This window comes from Oratosquilla oratoria, unplaced genomic scaffold (genome assembly GCF_046742065.1).
Source record: "Oratosquilla oratoria isolate Oo_2021 unplaced genomic scaffold, ASM4674206v1 SCAFFOLD228, whole genome shotgun sequence".
Taxonomy (NCBI): Eukaryota; Metazoa; Arthropoda; class Malacostraca; order Stomatopoda; family Squillidae; genus Oratosquilla; species Oratosquilla oratoria.
Window position 1 is genome coordinate 1 of NW_027467580.1, and position 13,767 is coordinate 13,767.

Sequence of the window (13,767 nt, forward strand, 5' to 3'; positions counted from 1 at the left end):
AACCTCACTATTAGGCAATTACATACATATACCAAAGGTTTCCCCCCCCCCTTATACGGGAAGTAGCCAAAAAACAAAGGCATAAAAACCACTCCCACCCATTCCATCCCCATCACACTCCACTCCCCTCCACCCTCTTATCTTGGAACCTCCTGAATGATGGGTCATCCCTGCATCTTGTCCACTGCCCTGGGTCAGAAACAGTGTCACAAGACACAGCACATCCACAGCAAGGCCGCTTCATTAATTCAGTGACCACTTCTCTCTGTCCCCTCATGCAGAAAAGGAGAAGACGGGGAGAAATCCCTTCCAGCTGCATCAAAATTTTCTAACACATACTCCCTCATCCCCCACCCATTCCACCTCATGTATCACATCAACCATAAACAACCATTCTCCATTCACCCCAATCTTCTGTCCTCTCCCGTCCTTCCTCAACAGACATTCCCCTCTTCCCCTAAGCCACTTCTACCCCATCCATTCATCTCATCCTAGGTCCCCTCATGTTCACTCCTTCCATACCTCTTTTACTAGTCTTTCTTCACTCATTCTTTCCATGTGTCCAAACCACCCCAATACTCTTTCATCAACCCTATCTTTCAACTCCCTTTCCACCCCCGTTCTTCTCCTCACCTCCTCATTTCTCATTCTATCCAGCCTAGTAACCCCTATCATACTTCTCAGACACCTCATCTCAAACATTAAGAAATGTAGCATAATGGAATTTGGAAAAAGCAAAAATAGAGTATTTGGTCAATATAAAATTGGAAACAAGGAAGTCAAAAAAGTTGATTCAGAAAGGGACCTGAGAGTGATCATCTCAAGTGACTTCACACCTGATAAATATGTCAATAAATTATTTGGAGAAACTTTTAACTTATTAACCCCTTCCATACGGTGCCGCACACGTAGGCGTCATGGGGAGCGAGTGTATTCGCGAGGCTGCCATATCGGCGTCTTGATTATATTTATTGTAGTCGCCCCTCCATAATGACATTCTTTCTAATTCGTTTGTAATCGCATTTTCTATGGTTATCAAAATTCACGGGTGAAGAGAGAACGATCGATATGAGCGGTGACTATATTTTATGATGCGAGTATTATTACGACACGTCGTACGGCTGGCATTGGCTGCTGCCACCGAGATCTAAGTCCATGACGCCTACGTGTGCGGCACCGTATGGAAGGGGTGAAGATCAATGAAAAAAGGCCTTCGACTACATGGATGAGATGGTTAAAAAAATAGGGGTTACACTAATAAATTCTAAACTAGAATATGCTGCAACACTATGGGCTCCTAGCACAAAAAAGAACATAAGAAAATTAGAAAGAATCCATGGAGCAGCGACAAAAATGGCACCTACACTATCAAATCTGACATACAAACAAAGATTGGAGAAATTACATCTATCAACACTGGAACAGAGAAGAGAAAGAGGTGATTTGTTGACCATTTACAGAATTATGAAAGAGATGGAAATTCTTGATAGAGATGACTTATTAAAATGGGACAGAAGTGAAACAAGAGAACACAAAAAAGCTAAAGAAGGACAGTTACAGAAGAGACCTGAAAAAGAATAGCTTCCCACATAGAGTGATTGATGTCTGGAACAAACTAAATGGAGAAACAGTGAGTGCCAAAACTATACATGATTTTAAGAATAATCTGGATGCAAAGAGATACGAAAATGGGTCACTATGAGCATAGCTCTCATCCTGTAAAATACAACTAGGTAAATACATTTAACCACTTCACTACGGGACTTAAATCTCGCGGGCAGCAGCCAATGCCAGCCGTACGACGTGTCGTAATAATACTCGCATCATAAAATATAGTCACCGCTTATATCGATCGTTCTCTCTTTCACCCACGAATTTTGAAAACCACAGAGAATGGGATTCAGGGCACATTTGGGAGAATGTAAAAACACAGGGGCGACTACAATAAATATAATCAAGACGCCAATATGGCAGCGTCGCGAATCCACTTGTTCTTCATGACGCCTACGTGTGCGGCACCGTATGGAAGGGGTTAAACTCCTTCTCTATTCCTCTCTTATGCTCCATGTTTCTGCCCCATACAGTGCTGTCAGTACAATCACTCCTTCATACAATCTCCTCTTAGATTTCATTCCCAAATGTCTATTTCTCATTACACTTTTTAATCCATCAAGGCATTTACTCGCTTCTCTCAATCTACATTCTACCTCCACCTCCACTCTTCCCTTTCTTGCCACATTCGCACCCAAGTATCTAAAACTATCCACTTCCTCCAGTCTCTCCCTTAATACTCACTTCCAGTCAGCTGCCACTTTCACCCCTTGTACATCTCATCACCTTACTTTTACCCACATTTATCTTCAACTTCCTTCTTTCTCACACCTTCCCAAACTCTGTCACTAACTTCCTCAATCCCTCCTCTGATCCTGCTACAAGCGCAGTGTCGTCAGCAAACAACAGCTGGCTTACCTCCCACTTTTCTCCATTTTCTTTAACCATCTCCATTCCCTGACCCACCACCCTTGCACCACCCCATCCATGTATAAATTGAACAGCCAGGGTGACATAACACATCCATGATGAAATCCCACCTTTACCTCGAACCACTCACTTTCTCCATTTCAAATCCTGACACATTAGGCAGTTAAAAAAATAAATATACTTAGATAAAAAAAAAATTCACTGTAAAAGTATATAAACAAATAAGAACAGTACTTAACTATGAATCCACATTATTCATGTACCCAGCTTACCTCTGGTGCAGGATTAGGTAGAGGAAGACCCAGTTTAGCTGATATGAGAGAGGAGAACATTGAGTGGGAATGTGTGGCTGTGTGAGAATGCTGCTCTGGGGGTAAATCTCCATACAGTCCACTATCTGAGCGTGCAAGTGTAGCTGATGAAATGCTCCTCATTGCCCCATCTCCACCTGCCCCAAGACCAGTCACATCTAATCTTCTCTTCTGTTAGGAGATAAAATGTAATGAAGTACTACTAATATCATTTATCATGAGTGGATTAGGGCATCATTACTTGCAGCTAAGGTTGAGGGAATGGCAGTTCGAGTCCTGCCACCGGCGAAGTTGAACCAAGGGCATGGTTCATTAAATTCCACACTACAAAAATCCTCTATAAGGGGCACTGTCCTAGCCTTCCAATGGGAGGAGTTTGTGACGTTAAACCATATCACTAATTAGATATGAAACAAGTACTAAAGTCCATGTACAAGTCAAGGTACTAAGTACAGGTATATTTCCAGGGAATCAATAAAAAAGAAGGGTAAAATATTCAATATATAAGCAAGAATATTTCAAGTTAGAAGCTACACTAACTAGCATATACATATATATATATATATATATATCAGAGCCTTTCCCCCCTTATAAGGGTTGGCCATGTCAAAACATACATCCACTCCACACCCATCAAAAACCCATTAATTATCCCTCCTAATTTAGCATCCTAATGTAAGAGGTGTGGAAGGCAGAGGTGGAGGGAGTGAACTTGAGGGGACAACCAAAGATGAGATGGATGGATGGGGTGCAGGGGGTGGAGTAAGAGGGGAATATCTGTTGAGGAAGGAAGGGAGAAGGCATGAGATAGGAATGAGTGGAGTGTGTTTATGTGTGAATGATTTTGATGCAACCTGAACGGATTTCTCCCCATCTCTTTTTTTGCATGAGTGGATGGATAAGAGGGGATCACCAATGAAATGAAGTGACCTTGCTGTGGATGTATTGTGTCTTGCTATATTGCTTCTGACCCAGGGCAGTGGGTGGGATACAGGGATGACCCATCATCCATGAGGAGCTAAGATGGGAGGGAGGAATGGGTGGGAGTAGGCATGTGACTGACTTAGCTACCACCCTTATATGGGGTAAAAAGCTATTGGTATATAAATACATACATATACCAAAGGCTTTTTCCCCCTTACAAGGGAGATAGCCAAAAAAACAGAGACATAAGAACCACTCCCACCCATTTCATCCCCTACATATTCCACTCCCATCCACCTCCCTCCCTCTTATCTTGGCACTTCCTGAATGACAGGTCATCCCTGCATCTCACCTACTGCCCTGGGTCAGAAGCAGTGTTGCAAGACACAGCACATCCACAGCAAGGCCACTTCATTAAATCGGCAACCCCCTTTTGTCCCCCTCATGCAGAAAAGGAGAAAATGAGGAGAAATCCCTTCGGGCAGCATCAATTTATTTTCCACACATACTCCTTCACCCCACATCCCCCACCCACTCCCCCTCATGCATCACAGCATCATCCATACACAAACATTCTCCATTCACCCCTATCTTCTGTCCTCTCCCATCCTTCCTCAACAGACATTCCCCTCTTTCCCAATGCCCCCCCTTTTACCCCATCCATCTCATCCTAGGTCACCCCCCCATGTTCACTCCTTCCACCTCTGCCTTCTACACCTCTTTTACTAATCTTTCTTCATTCATTCTTTCCATGTGTCCAAACCATCCCAATACTCTCATCAATCCTATCTCCCAACTCTCTTTCCACCCATGTTCTCCTCCTTTCTCACTCTATCAAGCCTAGTAACCCCTATCATACTTCTCAGGCACCTCATCTCAAAAACATTCAAACTCCTCTCTTATGTTCCACATTTCTGTCCTATACAGTGCTGTCAACACAATCTCTCCTTCATACAATATTCTCTTTGCATCCATTCCCAAATATCTATTTCTCATTACAATTTCTAATCCCCCAAGGCATTTACTTGCTTCTCTCAATCTACATTCTACTTTGACCTCCATTCCTCCCTTTCCTGCCACATTTGCACCCAAGTATCTAAAACTATCCAGTTCTTCCAGTCTCTATCCCTTAATACTCACTTCTTGTCTGCTGCCACTTTCTCCCTTTGTACATCTCTTCACCTTACTTTTACATGCATATACCAAAGGCTTTTTTCTCCCTTACAAGTGAGGCAGCCAAAAAGACAAGGCATAAAAACCACTCCCACCCATTCCATCCCCTACATATTCCACTCCCCTCTACCCTCCCTCTTATTTTGGCACCTCCTGGATGATGGGTCATCCCTGCATCTTGTCCACTGCCCTGGGTCAGAAACAGTGTCGCAACCCTCATCTCTGTCCCCTCATACAGAAAAGGAGATGGGGAGACATCCATTCAGGCTGTGTCAATTTATTTCTCATACACATTCCCTCACCCCCCCCCCCGTCCCCCACCCACTCCCCCTCATGCATCACAGCATCATCCATACACAACCACTCTCCATTCACCCCATCTTCTCTCCTCATCCATCCTTCCTCAATAGACATTCCCCTCTTTCCCAATGGCCCTTTTACCCCATCCATCCATCTCATCCTAGGACACCCCCTCATGTTCACTCCTTCCACCTCTGCCTTCCATACCTCTTTTACTAGTCTTTCTTCACTCATTCTTTCCATGTGTCCAAACCATCCTATTACTCTTTCATCAACTCTATCTCCCAACTCCCTTTCTACCCCTGTTCCTCCTTACCTCCTCATTTCTCACTCTATTGAGCTTAGTAATCCCTATCATACTTCTCAAGCATTTCATCTCAAACACATTCAAACTGCTTCTCTCTTCCTCTCTTATGCTCCATGCTTCTGCCCCATACAGTGCTGTCAGCATAATCACTCATTCACACAATCTCTTCTTAGCATCCATTTCCAAATGTCTATTTCTCATTACACTTTTTAACCTCTTCATTACGGCCCAAAATCTCGCGGGCAGCATTAGCTGCCAGACGTACGATGTGTTGTAATAATACTTGCATCATAAAATATAGTCACTGCTTATATCGATCGTTGTCTCTTTCACCCGTGAATTTTGATAACCATAGAAAATGTGATGAAGACAGTTTAGAGAGAATGTCATTATGCAGGGGCAACTACAATAAATATAATCAAGACGCCGATATGGCAGCCTCGCGTATCCACTTGCTCCTCATGCCGCCTACGTATGCGGCACCGTATGGAAGGGGTTAATCCACCAAGGGATTTACTCGCTTCTCTCAATCTACATTCTACCTTCACCTCCACTCCTCCCTTTCCTGCCACATTCACACCCAAATATCTCAAACTATCCACTTCCTCCAGTCTCTCTCCCTTAATACTCACTTCTAGCCTGCTGCCACTTTCTCCCCTTGTACATCTCATCACCTTACTTTTACCCACATTTCTCTTCAACTTCCTTCTTTCACACACCTTCCAAAACTCTGTCATTAACTTCCTCAATACCTTCTCTGATCCTGCTACAAGAACAGTGTCGTCAGCAAACAAAAACTGGCTTATCTCCATTTTCTTTAACCATCTCCAATCCTGAACCACAACCCTTGCATTCACCTCTTGCACCACCCCATCCATGTATAGATTGAACAGCCAGGGTGACATAACACATCCCTGACAAAGTCCCACCTTTACCTCAAACCACTCACTCTCTTCATTTCTAATCCTAACACAAGCTCTACTACTCTTGTAAATAATCTTGACTGCTCTTTATAGCTGCAAACCCTCCCACAGTGCCTTCCTGTCTACTCTGTCATAAGCCTTTTCCAGATCCATAAAAGCCCAAAAAGCATCCTTACCTTTTCCTATAGCTTTCTCACATATCTTACCACAAAAATCTGATCTACACAACCCCTACCTGTCCTAAAACCACACTGTTCCTAATCAATTACTCCCTGTTCTTCTACTAATCCTCTCAATCAAGACTCTCCCATAAGCCTTCCCAACTACACTGAACAAGTTGATCCCTCTGACATTACTAAACTCACACTTGTTGCCCTTTCCCTTGTAAAGTGGAACTATACAGGCACCTCCAGTACTCTACCCTCTCTTAAACAAACATTAGATAACCTCACCATCCAGTCCACCATAACTGTACCTCCTTTCTTCAGACATTCTGCATGGCATCCATCCAACCCAGGTGCCTTACCTGCCCTCATCATCATACAGCTTTCACTTCATCTTTCCTTATTTCACCTCCATTTTTCTCACTCATCACGGTCATTTTCTTAGCTCTTCCCACTGCAACTACTTTCCCCTCCCTATCCTCCTTCACATTTAGCATACATACATATAGCAAAGGCTTTTTCCCCCTTACAAGGGAGGTAGCCAAAAAGAAAAAGGCATAAAAACTATTCCCACCCATTCCATCCCTAATACACTCCACTCCCCTCCACCCTCCCTCTTATCTTGGCACCTCCTGGATGACGGGTCATCCCTGCACCTTGTCTACTGCCCTGGTTCAGAAGCTATGTTGCAAGACACAGCACATCCACAGCAAGGCCGCTTCATTAAATCGATGACCCCCCTCTCTATCCCCCCCATGCAGAAAAGGAGAAGATGGGGAGAAATCCCTTCGGGCTGCATCAATTTTTTCTCACACTTACTATATCCCCCCCCAATCCCCCACCCATTCCACCTCATGCATCACAACATCATCCATATACAACCATTCTCCATTCACCCCTGTCTTCTGTCCTCTCCCATCCTTCCTCAATAGATATTCCCCTCTCCCCCAAAGCCACTTTTACCCCATCCATCCATCTCATCCTAGTTCGCCCCTTCATGTTCACTCCCTCCACATCTGCCTTCCATACCTCTTTTACTAGTCTTTCTTCACTCATCCAGTTCTGAAAATAAGTATAATTGGCACAATGGAGAAAGAAAAAGAAATATTAAATGAACCAACAAAGAGAGGCCTGGATATAAGTAAGGTAGAATCACCGAGAAGTGTAATTCCCAAGAAAACATGTTTAATTGACACTCCAAGGATAAACCAAAAGTGGCAGAACAACAGTTTTCCAGGTTTTCAAAGAAATCCAGGAGAAATAGGTAAAGGCTTAGATAAAGATAGAGAAGTAAGATATAGAAATACATTAGGAAATCATGAAGTGAATGAATTATTGGAAGAAATCATGGATTTAAAATTGGAATACCGAGCTGTACTTAGGGAACTAATAACTTTGTGTAAGAGTAATGAGCAAACTATTAGAGAATTAAGTGACCTAAAGAGCGAAATTGATATGCTCAAAAGAGAAAATGAAAGAATGAAAAATACATACATATATGAAAGGCTTTTCCCCTCTTTATACGGGAGGTAGCCAAAAAGAAAAAGGTATAGAAACCACTACCACCCATTCCATCCCCTACATATTCCACTCCCTCCCTCACATCTTGGCACCTCCTGGATGATGGGTCATCCCTGCATCCTGTCCACTGACCTGGGTCAGAAGCATTGTCACAGGACACAGCACATCCACAGCAAGGCCGCTTCATTAATTCAGCAACCCCCCCCCTCTCTGTTCCCTCATGCAGAAAAGGAGAAGACGGGGAGAAATCCCTTCAGGCTGTGTCAATCTATTTCTCATACACACTCCCTCACCCCTCCATCCCCCACCCCCTCATACATCAGAGCATCATCCATACACAACCCTTCTCCATTCACCCCTATCTTCTGTCCTCTCCCATCCTTCCTCAACAGACATTCCTCTTTTGTAATGCCCTTTTTACCAATCCATCCATCTCATCCTAGGATGTGCCCTCATATTCACTCCTTCCACCTCTGTCTTCCACACCTTTTTTTTTACTAATCTTTCTTCATTCATTCTTTCCATGTGTCCAAACCATCCTAATACTCTTTCATCAACCCTATCTCCCAACTCCTTTTCCACCCCTGTTCTTCTCCTCACCTCATTTCTCACTCTATCTAGCCTAGTAACCCCTACCATTCTTCAAAAGTTGTTAAATTAGCAAACAGCAAGAAATTCAAATATATATGGATAAAAAAAGAAATGAGTGATGAGGAAAAAGAGATAGACAAGGCTCTCTGAATTGAAGCCAATGATACATACATACCTATATATACCAAAGGCTTTTCCCCCTGACACGGGGGGTAGCCAAAAAGAAAAAGGCATAGAAATTACTACCACCCATTCCATTTCCTATATATTCCACTCCCCTCTACCTTCCTCTCTCTTATCTTGGCACCTCCTGGATGATAGGTCATTGTAAGAGGCCGGTAGATGGAGGTAGAAACTTCAGTAGATGAAGAGGACCGGAGTACGAATGCTAATAAGGTTATGAAACACTAGGGTATTGAAATGCTGAGTCCGCGGATTGTTTAGTCGCTGACAAGCAACAATAGCTTAGTCAGACTCGCGTTAGCTCGGCATAAACTGTTTTATAAACAAGACTGGAGGCGCCGTTCTGTCTGTATAAACATGGCTGATGGGAGGTGACTGGTGGTAATGATTGCTGATGTAACATACATGCTGTGAGCGCAAAGCTATTTTCGTTTGACAAATGCTGAGGTAAACGATATTGCTTGTGACTATGTAACAGCTTTCCAGATTGGAGGAAAAAAGGTGGAGGAGGAGAAAAGTTATTGGTGCATGAATTCAAAGTCACGCCCATAAGGAGTGACATTTATTTGAGAAGTCAGAGGAAATTGGATTAGAAAAATTAGTGACGTCAGACGAAGGTGGCTTGGCGTATTGTATAGAGATCTCGACAGCAGACGAGGGAGAGAGATCCTAATTAACTTTTCTTAACCTACGGACTGGTCTGAAATACATGAGAAATACAAGGCATGGGGCCTACTGAATAAGAGGAACTTGAAAGTTATTGGAACTGACGTAACGAAGGCTAGGGGCCTTGTGAGTGGAATTATGAGACTAATACAAGTGTAAACGGTCGAGGACCGATAGTGGTGGTGACAGTGGTGACAGAGGAGGTGAAAGTCATCCCTGCATCCTGTCCACTGCCCTGGGTCAGAAGCAGTGTCGCAAGACACAGCACATCCAAAGCAAGGGCGCTTCATAAATTTGGCAACCCCCCCCCCTCTCCGTCCCCCCATGCAGAAAAGGAGAAGACAGGGAGGAATCCCTTCGGGCTGCGTCAATTTTTTTTCTCATACATACTTCCTCACCCCCCATCCCCCACCCACTTCCCCTCATGCATCACAGCATCATCTATACACAACCCCTCTCCATTCACCCCTATCTTCTGTCCTCTCCCGTCCTTCCTCCACAGACATTCCTCTCTTTTGTAATGCCTCTTTCACCCCATCCATCCATCTCATCCTAGGACACCCCCTCATATTCACTCCTTCCACACTTCTTTTCCACCCCTGTTCTTCTCCTCACCTCCTCATTTCTCACTCTATCTAGCCTAGTAACCCCTACCATTCTTCACTCATTACTTCCATGTGTCCAAACCATCCTAATACTCTTTCATCAACCCTATCTCCCAGTTCCCTTTCCATCCCTGTCCTCCTCCTCACCTTCTCATTTCTCACTCTATCCAGCCTAGTAACCCCTATCATACTTCTCAGACATTTCACCTCAAACACATTCAAACTTCTCTCTTCCTCTCTCATGATCCATGTCTCTGCCCCGTACAATGCTGTTGGCATAATCACTCCTTCATATAACCTCCTCTTAGCATCCATTCCCAAATGTCTATTTCTCATTACACTTTTCAAACTACCAAGGCATCAACTCGCTTCTCTCAATCTACATTCTACCTCCACCCCCACTCCTCCCTTTCCTGCCACATTCGCACCTAAGTATCTAAAACTATCCACTTCCTCCAGTCTTTCACCCTTAATGCTCACTTCCAGCCTGCTGTCACTCTCTCCCCTTGTACATCTCATCACCTTCCGTTTGCCCACATTTATCTTCAGCTTCCTTCTTCCACACACCTTCTCAAACTCTGTCACTAACTTCCTCATTCCCTCCTCTGATCCTGCTACAAGCACAGTGTCATCAGCAAACAAAACTGGCTGACCTCCCACTTTTCTCCATTTTCTTTAATCATCTCCAACCCTTGACCCACTACCCTTGCATTCACTTCTCTCATCACCCCATCCATGTAAAGATTGAACAGCCAGGGTGACATAAAACATCCCTGACGAAGTCCCACCTTTACCTCAAACCATTCACTCTCTCCATTTCTATTCCTAACACAAGCTCTACTACTCTTAACAGCTTTCCTCCTATCCCATATATCTGCAGTACCTCCTACAGTGCCTTTCTGTCTACCCTGACGTAAGCCTTTTCCAGATCCATCAAAGCCCAAAAACCATCCTTACCTTTTCTTATAGCTTTCTCACATATCTGTTTTAACACAAAAATCTTATCTACACAACCTCTACCTGTTCTAAACCAACACTGTTCCTCACCAATTACTCCCTCTCTTCCTCTCCTAATCCTCTCAATCAAGATCCTCCCATAAGCCTTCCCAACTACACTCAACAAGCTGATCCCTCTGAAACTACTACACTCACACTTGTCCCCCTTTCCCTTGTAAAGTGGAACTATACAGGCACTCTTCCAGTCCTCCGGCACTCTACCCTCTCTTAAACAAACATTAAATAAGCTCACCAGCCAGTCCACCATAACTGTACCTCCTTTCTTCAGACATTCTGCATGGCATCCATCCAGATCAGGTGCCTTACCTGCTCTCATCATCTTAACAGCTGCTTTCATTTCATCCTTCCTTATTTCTCCTCCATTTTCCTCACTCATCATTCTCATTTTCTTAGCACTTCTCACTGCAACAACCTTTCCCTCCCTATCCTCCTTCACATTTAGCAACTCCCTAAAATACTCTGCCCACCTTCCTCTTACTGCCTTCTCTTCCATTATCATCTCTCCATCTGCACCTTTTAACTTTTGTTCTATACTTGATTCGCCTCCTCTTTCTCTTTTAATTTCCATCCAAAACATCTTTTTATTGCTTTCAAAATTTTGTCATACTCTTACCCCATTTCACATCTGCTCTCCTCTTTGCTTCCTTTATCTTATGCTTAACTTCCCTTCTCTTTAATTTGTACCTCTCATACGATTCCCTCGTCTGAATTTGTAGCCAATGTATGAATGCCTGCATCTTCTCTTCTACACCCTCCTTTGCTTCCTCATCCCACCACTCAATACCCTTCCTTCTATTTCCTCCCACCCTCCTTGTTCCACACACCATCTTTGCACACCTTATGACTCCCTCCTTGAACCATCCTCATTCCTCCTCCACTCCTAGTTCTACTCTATCCTTTACTCCCTCCCACTCCTCTTTCAGCTTCTTCTTATACTCATTCTCCTTTTTTTTCCCATTTAAGCAATTTAAGTACCTCCCTACCTTCTGCCCTTTTCCTCTTTCTCTACCTATTCTCCACTCTCAATTTACCTTCCACTAGAAAATTATCTGATATTCCCCCACTCTTGCCCCTTAAAACATGTACATTCATAACTCTTCCTATTATACTCCTGGTCACCACTATATAGTACATTAATGCTCTATCTGCCACCCTTTCATCCACTACTCTCCCATGTGTACTTATGCTTGACTTTCTTCCTAAATACTGTATTTGCTATCATCAACTCTCTTTCAAGACAGATCTCCACCATCAATTCTCCACTAAGATTTTTACCTGGAACTCCATACTTCAATCACTCCGTCTATTGGTTCATTTCCTACCCTAGCATTAAGGTCTCCCAATACGACTACATTGACATTTCTTCCTAATCTCTCTATGCACTCATTTATATCTACCCAAAAAGCCTCCCTTTCCTCTACGCTCTTCTCACTACCAGGTCCATATGCACTTACAAAAACCCACATCTCGCTTCCCAGCTTGACCTTCATCCACATCAACCTTGATGAAACCTTCCACTCCACTGCATGCTTACTTATCTCTTTACTTACCAGTATAGCCACTCCTTCTTTCCCTCGTCCCTTCTTCACTCCTGAGTACCTCCCAGCTACACTCCCAAACTCACAGTTGCCCTTTCCTTTCATTTTAGTTTCACTCAAAGCCAGCACATCCATCTTTCTTCTCACAAACATACTACCTATCTCTTCCCTTTTACCCTCACCTGTACCATATCCACGACATTAAAAGACCCAAACCTTAGGGTACTTGTTGGAAAACTCCTAGACCCTCTTGTGCCTTTACTTCTTTTTTTAGGAATGTCCCCTTTTGGGGCTACAGGTAGTAGGACTCCTAATCCCATCCCCCGTCCCTTTTTTGTCACCTTTTACGACACCACAGGGTCGGCAAAAACAGGAAATGAATATTCAGAGAAATGGTACAAGACAGTAACAAAGGGTTGGGGGACAGCATAACGGAGGGATATAAAAGTGTCATCATTTCTATATGAACAGAGTTTTCCTCTATCACAGACAAAATGATGTGTGGCTCTGGTCTGTTGGGGTGCCCCATATAGACCCTAAAGTATCAACTGCATGCTACTTTGCCACAATAACATGCAGCCAATACCCTAGAGATGGAAAAAATGAGTTCTTTTTGAGTGTACTGGACTTGAGACTGAAAAAATGGAAACTTAAACCAAAAAAGAGATCAAAATGCAAAAATAAAAGTGGCATACACAAATATCTATGGTATGATCTCTGGAATCAATGAACAAAACGACTATCTAGAAATAGAGAAACCTGACATTATGGGAATTGTGGAGACAAAACTGAAAGGACCTCTATCAACAAGTATAGTGGGACAAGGTCTATACAACCACTGGGTGAAAAATAGAGCAGACAAAGAGGGAGGAGGTGTTGTGATATTGACCAAAAAGGGTTTAAATGTGATAAAGATATATGAAGGCAAAGATAATGTGGAATTATGATTAAAATTGTAAATAAAAATATGAAAAGCAGAAAATTTGTAGCAGTATATGTGCCACCAAAAACACAGACTTGGTCTGATAGTGATCATTCTAAATTACTGGAAGACACTGTGAAT

The 13,767-nt window shown here is 43.2% G+C and overlaps 1 protein-coding gene across 4 annotated transcripts in view; it reads right to left on the reverse strand.

The window, feature by feature from the left end:
* Positions 1–2,753: 2,753 nt before the first annotated feature.
* The window catches only part of NiPp1 (nuclear inhibitor of protein phosphatase 1), a gene marked incomplete at its 3' end in the record, with an annotated part of 154,963 nt that continues 143,949 nt past the window's right edge, over positions 2,754–13,767 (reverse strand). For all 4 annotated transcript variants that reach the window (XM_076181322.1, XM_076181323.1, XM_076181324.1 and 1 more), the window contains 1 exon segment: positions 2,754–2,963. In XM_076181322.1, the coding sequence (XP_076037437.1) occupies positions 2,754–2,963 (210 nt within the window).